We start from the raw sequence: 9,480 nt of genomic DNA on the forward strand, positions 1-9,480 counted from the left end.
ATATTTATAGTAATATATGAGTAATGGATTTGATTACAATTTGGTAACATTAAGAAAAAACTATTGGCGAAAAGGACAATTTCCCCTATGATGACCTTCGTTGCGGCAGTAAGAGCATTTTTTTGGCTTATCTGGATTGGATTGATCCATTTCATTATGAAGCCTATTTGTAGATGGTCTTCCGAATGCCTTGCGTCGCATTTTAGGATCTGGTATGAAGTTTGGACCTGTATACAGAGACCAATAGTCTTCATTTTGGATTGGGTGAAATTGTACTTCGTATGCCTTGAAAATGTTGTGAAGACTGTATACTTGATCGATTACTTGGGTTAGGGGGATATGCGAAAATGCACAAACAGCAATTACATGATGACATGGGAGACGAGTAGCTTGGAAGTGTCCACAATCACACCACCATTCATTTAGACTGACCTTGTACGAAAGTGGAACTGGGCGGTAGTGGTGAGGTGTTGAAATTTCTTGAACATCAAACTCAGAATTTTCACGATTGTAGCGATGAACATGACAATATGCGGATTGTTGTTGATTTTTCCTAATGATGTCGGCGATCTGTTCAGGATATTGGTGTCCTGCTTGTATCATAGAGTTGACCTTTAATCCGCGTTCAACAAACCATGGTTGTGTCCTCTCAAATGTTGTTCTGATGAGAGCACATATTGGTAATGAACGTGCTCCCTTTAAAATGGAGTTGGTGCACTCAGCAAGATTAGTCGTCATATGTCCATATCTTCTCCCTCCATCAAAAGCCTGAGACCACTTTTGTAATGGAATTTTATCTATCCATTGAACTTGTTGTGGGTATTGGTTTCTCAAAGCAGCAAGTTTTGCTGTGACAGTTGGTTGCTTCACCTCGTAAGCTGTAATAAGGTAATAAAAAAAATAAATTAAAGAATAATAATGTTAACAAAATTATAAAAGTATATAAGTGTTAGAAGAATTTTTGTATGAGTACCTAAATTGATGAATTGTTTGTTTAGGTCGTGATTTTTGAATTTGGTGTTGAAGTTGGATGCTAGATGACGTATGCAATAAACAAAGTTCAAACCATCTTGTTCCCAACCAACTTCATCTGATCTTAAGGCGGACAATATACCCTTTCCTCTGTCAGTGATGATGCAAATATTTTGTTGATGACAAATATGTTCTCGAAGTAGTTGAAAGAACCATATCAAGGCCTCCTTTGTCTCACCTTCTACAATGGCAAAGGCCAGGGGAAAAATATTTCTATTGCCATGAAAGTGATCCGACGGATGAAGACCAACCAACGCACGATCCCACACCGAAACAACGATCACAAAGGCGAGCCCAACGAATTCGACGACGACCACCGTGTGGAACTGGAGGACATAGATAGAATGGTTGCCTTCTTTATTTATAAATATGTAATTTGTTTACTTCTCTTAAAGTAATTAAAAAACAGTTTTATCATCATAAACTATTATCGTCATATTACCTTATTCAACTGAACTTTATATACAAACCAATTTTAATACATAATGCATTCAATAACTAATTTAACGTAACAGGTCAAAAATTATCTAAATCCACACACAAGAATGACTGATAATCGATTACAGGTCTTTCGTAATAGATTACTACTCCACCAGTGTTAGAAGTTGCAGGATTTTTTGAACTATGCATAACAAGCCACACTGGTAATCGATTACATTCTGTCCGTAATCGATTACCACATTTCCATGATAGGACTTCCAGGATTTTCCACACTGGGCCACACCAGACTGACTGGTAATCGATTACCTGGTTTTCGTAATCGATTACTAGAGGTCTCGTGTAATCGATTACATCAAACATGTAATCGATTACGCGACTAACCCTACTCTATATATTCAACTTTTTCTCTCTCCTCACGCACAACCACCCCTACCACTCCAGCTGCAGCGCCACCAAGGGTTCTTCCACCCTCTCCAACCTCCAAAAATCACCTAATCTTCCACCTTTTTCACTCTAAAACACCATAACTCCACTCCCCTTTCAATTCTCTTCACTTTGCACCGATTGGATTTTCAAATGGCGGAATCTTCGAAAAGGCAAAGAGTAAGGGGATCATCTTCTACAGGTGGGGGACGTCGCCGCCGTCAACCTTCACCGCCACAAAACTCTCCGCCACCCTCACCACCGCCGTCACCCACCGCTGAACACTACAATGTTCAGTTTTCAACTCCTGCACAAGCCCAAAGGTATTTATCACTATACAAAGACCGCCCAATCATTGAGCCAAAATATCTAGATGAGCAGTATTTTGAGAGCCATGATTTTGAATTTTTTCGGATGCTTCAAAATTTGGGATTGGATGAATTTTGCTGCGATTTTAGTGCATATAATCCTCATTTGGTGCGTCTATTTTATAGTAACCTAAAATTTGCTGAAAATGGCACAATGAAAAGTGAGGTCAACAATGTCCAAATTATTATCAAACCTAGCATTTTCGCTGCTATAGCCAATCTTCCCTCTGTTGGGTTGCCCTTTGAAGGGAAATTATGTGAGGATTGGGCCAATGATTTTAATATGAACGCAGCCAGACAATTATTTTGTTTGCCACACAATCGCCCCACCACTAGATTTCTAGCCGGGAATATGACAGCTGAGGCTAGAGTCTTACATTATACTATATGTCGTGTTTTGTTTCCTCGTGTTTCTAACTTTGCACAGGCAACCGAGGAAGATATTCTGATTATGTGGGTCATAATGACGGCAAAGCAGATCAACTGGACCCATCTAATCCGACATAGGATGAAGAAGGGTTTGAGGGACGGTGCTCCACTTCCATATCCAACATTGGTCACCCGCATCTTGGAACATTTTCAAGTTCCACTGGAGGATGAAATATCGGTCCCACCAACTAGGCATTGGATGATATCAGGAGCAGTCATACAATCATTTGGACTCATCCAGAATGCTGACAACAGATGGGTGCACAGAAATTCTCCTCCTCCACCTCAACGTCACCGTGACCCACCTCCTGAACTATACATACCACCACCACCTCCTCGTAATCGATTTGATGAAGTCATGACAGGGATAAACGATCTCCGAACATTTGTTGGCGACAGCTTCAATACACTTAATGAAACGATGAATGCAAGATTTGAACAATTGGAGCTGAATATGGGTGACCGGTTTGATATTATTGATGCTAGAGTTGAAAATGTGGAGCACGACATCCAGTATCTGCGTCGTCATTTTGGTCCACACGGTGGATCATCTTCCTAGATGTCTTTCAATTTCTACTGTCATTTTCTTTACATTTTAGGTTGTTCTTCTTTATGTAATGCACTTTTCATTCAATAAAATACTTTGTCTTTTCATATTATGACATTCTCTTATTTTTATTAAATCAAATGATATACTCTTCCTATACAAAACAATACATCACAATGTAATTAACAACGATGCGTGCTTACACAACTTCATATCAACACACTTAATATACTTCAAAATATCCACCACAATTACAATACAAAATTTCATAAATCAACCAAAAACACACTGGTAATCGATTACCACGACCCTGTAATCGCATACCAGTGTCAATCTTCCACAAAAAACAACCTGGTAATCGATTACACACCTGCCGTAATCGATTACCAGTGCATTTTTCCCATTCAAGTTGAAGTCGTGCTGGGTGACCACGATTTCAACACGTTGTAATCGATTACCAACACACTGTAATCGATTACAGTCCTCTGAAGTCGTTTTTGGGGTGCACGACTTCAGCACTGTAGTAATCTACAGTGTGAAGTCGTGCAGGGGGGCACGACTTCTTCATTTGAAGTCGTTTGGGCCCCCCACGACTTCCCCATTTACGTAAATTTGTTTGACTTTGCCTATTTTGGTAATATAGTAGGCAAATTTGCCCATGTGCAAAAACCTGCATATTGAGATCATCTCATACAAGGTCCAAACAAAGAGTTTTGTTGCCTGGTTGGGTTTAAAGTTTAGTTTCATGTTGAGGAACTGATTTTGGTTCAGACTTGATCTTTGAGTTGAAGTTTTGAACAATTTGTCAATCTTTTGTGTTACCTTGTTTTCCATTAACCAAAAGCATGTCCGATAGCAAGACCCTTTTAACTGCTGTGGCCTCCCTTGCTGCTTCAGCTGTGCTGTTCAGAAGTATTACCAATGAGTTTGTTCCTAATGAAGTCTTGGAATATTTTCACTCAGGACTTCAAAATCTATCTCGCAAATTATCCACCCGACTCACGGTCATCATCGAAGAATTTCAAGGCATGTCCAGAAACCAAGTGTTTGAGGCTGCTGACGCCTATCTCACCACCAAAGCCACTCTCTCAGCTCAAAGAGTTAAAGCAAGCAAATCAGAGAATGATAAAAATCTATCATTCGGTGTAGACAGAGATGAAGAAGTGAATGATGAATTTGAAGGGGTTGAAATAAGATGGAAATACATATGTAAACAAGCGGAGTCAATCCGGAATAAGCATCGTGATATGAATTCCTCTTTGAGGTCAGAAATAAGGTACTATGAGCTATGTTTTCCAAAGAAACACAAGGAGAAGATATTCAGTTCATATTTTCAATACGTGTTGGAGAGAGCCAAGGACATCAAACAAGAAAATGAGGCAGTGAAGCTTTACAAGTTATTATTGGAAAGTTCCTGGTATCAAACTTGGTCACCCCATGACTTTCAAGACTCTTGCAATTGATGCAGAACTTAAGAGGGAAATAGTGAATGATTTGGACAAGTTTGTGAACGGAAAAGAGTTCTATAAAAGAACTGGGAAAGCTTGGAAACGTGGTTACCTCTTGTATGGCCCTCCTGGCACTGGCAAGTCTAGCCTTATTGCTTCCATGTCCGATTATCTGAACTATGATATATATGACTTGGATCTCACCATTGTCCAAGACAATAATGAATTAAAAAATTTGATCCTAGCCATGTCTAACCGCTCATGCTTGTGATAGAGGACATTGATTGCACTATAAAGCTGCAGAACCGAGAAGAAGATGGAGAAGCAGTTAAGAATGGAGACAATAAGGTTCTTTTTTCTTCTCAAAAGCTGTGTCAATTTTCATTACACAATCCTCAGATTTATAACATGATAACAAATATAGGAACATGAGTGTGTGCATCTATCTCTATCCATGTTAACAACATCTATATGCTTGCAATTCTTATTATTTTGTTTATGTAAAGTTTACATTAAAAAGTATATTGCCGCAAGGACTAATAATGATAATGATGTTTAACATGAACTTATTTAGACTAATGCTGTGATTATTAATTTTCAACAGATAACACTTTCAGGACTGTTAAATGTTATAGATGGTCTATGGTCATGCTGCGGAGAGGAACGCATTTTTATTTTGACAACCAATCACAAAGAGAAGCTGGATCCTGCTCTGTTAAGACCTGGCAGAATGGACATGCATATTCATCTGTCATACTGTAACTTTTCTGCTTTTGAGCAATTGGCCTTCAATTACCTTGGAATTTCTAAGCACGAACTCTTTCACCGGATTGAAGGGCTTCTCGGAGAAGTACAAGTGACTCCAGCTGAAATTGCAGGAGAGCTAATAAAGATCTCTGATGTTAGAGAAGGCCTACAAGACATTGTAAAATTCCTCCACAACGAGAAAATGCTTCAGGAACAGACTGTGTGACTGACCACAATATCAAAGACCATGAACTGGCTTGGAATTATGGCAGATAAGATAAACCAGAGAAGAATATCTTCAGTTGAAGGCAACAAATAGGATATTTGATTCATCAATCATCTTTACATTGTAATTCCTTAAAGAGAAAGAACAAATCAATAACTAATGTCTGTACCAAAATCCAAATATCATTTATTTGATAAATAAAGTGTTTGCAGACAACACATCACGGATAATGGTTAATTATAATAGATACAAGACAAACTGATCCAACATCACATGATATTTTGTTCTCTCTTGTGGATTGAGTTTAATTCATTTCTCTCTTCCACTTAATCATCAAAAAGTTTGTCGAGTCCTAGCTCCTGAACAACGTCAGTGCATTGTGGATCAGTTGTCTGTGTCATGAACCCAAGGGGATTGACATAACGAGTCTGAGATGCGGCACCCATGTTTTTGGTGAGAATGATTCTGTCGGACTTGTTTGGCATTGCCTGTCTGCATTGTCCCTCATTTGGTGGGTTTGCAACAACCACACAGATCTCTTCCTCGTGATCACCACGGACAGGGATGCTGTACAAGCCATTTGCATCAGTTGAGCTCTTCCTCGAATATGACACTGTATCATTCTCTTCCATTATGCATTCCAAAGTCACATTCACACCTGTAGACACATGTTCAAACATTTGTTAGTTATCCTTCTTCACTTCCTGCACCTTCCTTTTTCTTAATCTCATGTACTAGAATGGATACTTATCACAAACCCCAGTTTCTGAATGTTATGAAAATCTCTTACAAGTAAAACTTTGATTAAGTTATGACTTTTATAGCTCATGCATGTACATTTAAGCCTAGTTAGTAGCTACTGCTCCAAGTAAAACTTGCTTATGAACACTTGTAACACAGATATAAATGCATGATAATATGATGGTGATTAAGGAAATTTACCTGGCAAGGGGAAGCTGAGTCTGGACTCAAATGCAAACTGGCAAGGATCACAATAAATCTTGCCTTCAACGAAGAATCTTTCAGGTGTTTTGCGAGCTAAGGCAGACGAGAAGCACACAACTGAGACAAAGAGGGCAACAACAGCAAATGACCTTGCCATGGTGATTAATGTGTTATTGTTTTTATTGGTTATTGATGTTGCTCCCCTTGTGATGAGAGAATGAGGGTGCTATGGAATCCTTTTATAGCCCATGCACGAGGTTCTGTTCCATTTTTGTGTGGTGTCTATGTGGTTCTACCATATTTGGAAGCTCAAAAACCTGTTCAAACTTGGTTTTTTCTTCATATTTGCTAACTGATTTAGAGATAATTTTGGTTCTATCTTCTAATTTTAGTGAACAACCATCTTATCATTTTTGAAAGTAAATATCGTGGACAAAATTATAACTATTTAAAATCACGTTCGTACAAAAATAATCACCACAGAAAATTAGCAAAAGCTTTTATAAATGAACCTCGTCTAGGTATTTCATCAAACACTTTTCTCATAATTTTTCTCTACCATTATTTGTCTTCCTATATATGCAACCACTTCTTCCATGCAACTTAGCTAGCCAACACCCAATAGCGATTAATCAATTGCCTTTCGATGTTGCATTATTAAAATAGACACATTAAAAAGGTTTAATCATAAAGTTTTTAACATTCAAATTTGAACACTAGTGCAGAAAGGGCTTTAGACGTCCGTTCTTTTGGCCTTTTGACGTCCGACGTTCCCCCGACGTCTTTATGGGTGACGTTACTCAGACGTCCGTTGTGTCAGGCCGGACGTCTATATAGACGTCCGTTGTGTCAGGCCGGACGTCTATATAGACGTCCGTTGTGTCAGGCCGGACGTCTATATAAACGTCCGTTGTGTCAGGCCGGACGTCTATATAGACGTCCGACCTAACACAGGACCGCGATGACCACCTGCCTGAATTGTTTTGTGGTAGGGCTGGGGTTTGACGTTCGTTGTGCACTGCCAGACGTCCTTTGTGCACTCGGTTGACTGCTTCTATAGATAAGGCGGAGCGTCCTTGGCTCAGCATCGGCCGGCGCTACTACAGCGCTTCGCTAACTCGAAGCCTCTCGGTAAATCTAGCTTCGATAACGCTCGGCTAAGTCTTGAATCGTCGCGCGTTCGCTTTCTCAGTAGCAAAAGCGCTTATCTTGCTCCCGCTTCCTCGCATCTGCGCTCGTCAAGCCAACTTTGCTTTTTGGGAGGTGAAACTGCGGTTGAAGCAGACATTTCCGGGCCGGGCGGGAGGTGAAGGCCATAAGACTGCCCTCCCGGTAAGAAAGAGAGGCGATAAGATCGCCCCCCTGCTTGTAGAAATGATTGGATCAGAAGGGGGGGCTGGGTTCTAAATAAATGAAACTCTCTACGTCCGTTGTGGACGGGGACGAACGTCTATAATTATATAAACGTCCGTCCCCCGATATTGGACGTTTCGGGTGCTGACAAGGTGGTTGAAAAATTAATTGTCTTCAGCCCATCAAACGTCCGTGTAGGAGGGGCACGGACGTCTATAATATTATAGACGTCCGTCCCCCTCAACACGGACGTTTAAGTGGCTGAGAGACAATTAATTCTTCAAATACCTGTCAGCACCCCAAATATCCGTTGTGGAGGGGGACGGACGTCTATAATTATATAAACGTCCGTCCCCCGATATTGGACGTTTCGGGTGCTGACAAGGTGATTGAAGAATTAATTGTCTTCAGCCCATCAAACGTCCGTGCAGGAGGGGCACGGACGTCTATAATATTATAGACGTCCGTCCCTCTCTACAACAGACGTTTCGGGTGCTGACAGGTATTTGAAGAATTAATTGTCTCTCAGCCACTTAAACGTCCGTGTGGAGGGGGACGGACGTCTATAATATTATAGACGTCCATGCCCCTCCTGCACGGACGTTTGATGGGCTGACAGGGGAGTTGAACGTTCATTTTTTCAGCCTCTTAGACGTCCGGGCCCCTCCCACGGACGTCTATAGTATTATAGACGTCCGTCTCCCCTCACAACGGACGTCTAGAGTTTCACTTATTTACGAATATGCCACCGGTCAATTATTTACGTTGGGGCTTTTGTGGACGGACGTCTATGGGGGACGTTAAAAGCCAATTCTGCACTAGTGGAAGCTTCGTTTTTGTCTGCTGAAATTATTTTAGATGTTATGTCTTTCGATAAATTTGTTTTGGCATGACTCTAACTTGACTCCATGAAAAGTCACAAACTCAAATAATGAAACCAATTAATGAGATTCATATCCGAGTAATTAATTTATGAGTTAACTATTATTTTAGTAGCAAACTTTTATTTTAGTTTTTATAATTTTTTTTGTAAATTGATTTCTTTTATAATTATATAACACTAATTAATTACTGTCTATTGAAAAAAAAAGAGAGTTAAATAACTATTATAAGTTACATATATTGTTGTAGGCATTTGTACCACTAAGAATAACATTTTAAATCTTAAAAAGAATACTAATTGTTTATTTACATTTTAACATTAATATTAGAGACTAAAAATAAATATTCAAAAATTTAGAGAAGTTATATTTAATGATTTTTTTTTATAAAAGAACTAAATCAAAATTGATCTATTTTATAAAAACTAAAAGAATAATTTCAAATTTTATAATAATGGAAGCACAATATTTTTTTATAGAAATCAAAATCAAAATTCTCTAATTTTATAAGTATTAAAAATATATTTAAACCTTAGTTTATTAATATTAAATTATTTAAAATATGATGGTAAAATATAAATGATTAATACTCTCTTTTGGGATAAGGAAAAATGTCCTTACTTATCTTAGATTATTATAA

The 9,480-nt window shown here is 38.9% G+C and overlaps 2 protein-coding genes and 1 pseudogene across 3 annotated transcripts; 1 reads left to right on the forward strand and 2 right to left on the reverse strand.

Moving 5' to 3' along the window:
• Positions 1–60: 60 nt before the first annotated feature.
• LOC148196557 (uncharacterized) lies at positions 61–1,469 on the reverse strand. Its single transcript, XM_088092861.1, has 3 exons — positions 1,440–1,469; positions 1,067–1,358; positions 61–878 (listed from the first exon to the last, which is right to left on the reverse strand). Exons 1-3 carry the CDS (start codon positions 1,467–1,469, stop codon positions 61–63), a joined length of 1,140 nt encoding a protein of 379 aa, XP_087948987.1.
• Positions 1,470–3,798: 2,329 nt separating this feature from the next.
• On the forward strand, positions 3,799–5,712 carry LOC124825354 (AAA-ATPase At3g50940-like; annotated as a pseudogene). Its single transcript, XR_015780384.1, has 2 exons — positions 3,799–5,036; positions 5,293–5,712. The product of XR_015780384.1 is annotated as an AAA-ATPase At3g50940-like (transcript).
• A 129-nt stretch (positions 5,713–5,841) lies between these two features.
• Positions 5,842–6,805, reverse strand: LOC124825355 (olee1-like protein). Its single transcript, XM_047297954.2, has 2 exons — positions 6,604–6,805; positions 5,842–6,319 (listed from the first exon to the last, which is right to left on the reverse strand). Exons 1-2 carry the CDS (start codon positions 6,761–6,763, stop codon positions 5,988–5,990), a joined length of 492 nt encoding a protein of 163 aa, XP_047153910.1. The 5' UTR covers positions 6,764–6,805; the 3' UTR covers positions 5,842–5,987.
• Positions 6,806–9,480: the final 2,675 nt, after the last annotated feature.

This window comes from Vigna umbellata, chromosome 6 (genome assembly GCF_029865625.1).
Source record: "Vigna umbellata cultivar VRB3 chromosome 6, Vumbellata_1.0, whole genome shotgun sequence".
Lineage (NCBI taxonomy): Eukaryota > Viridiplantae > Streptophyta > Magnoliopsida > Fabales > Fabaceae > Vigna > Vigna umbellata.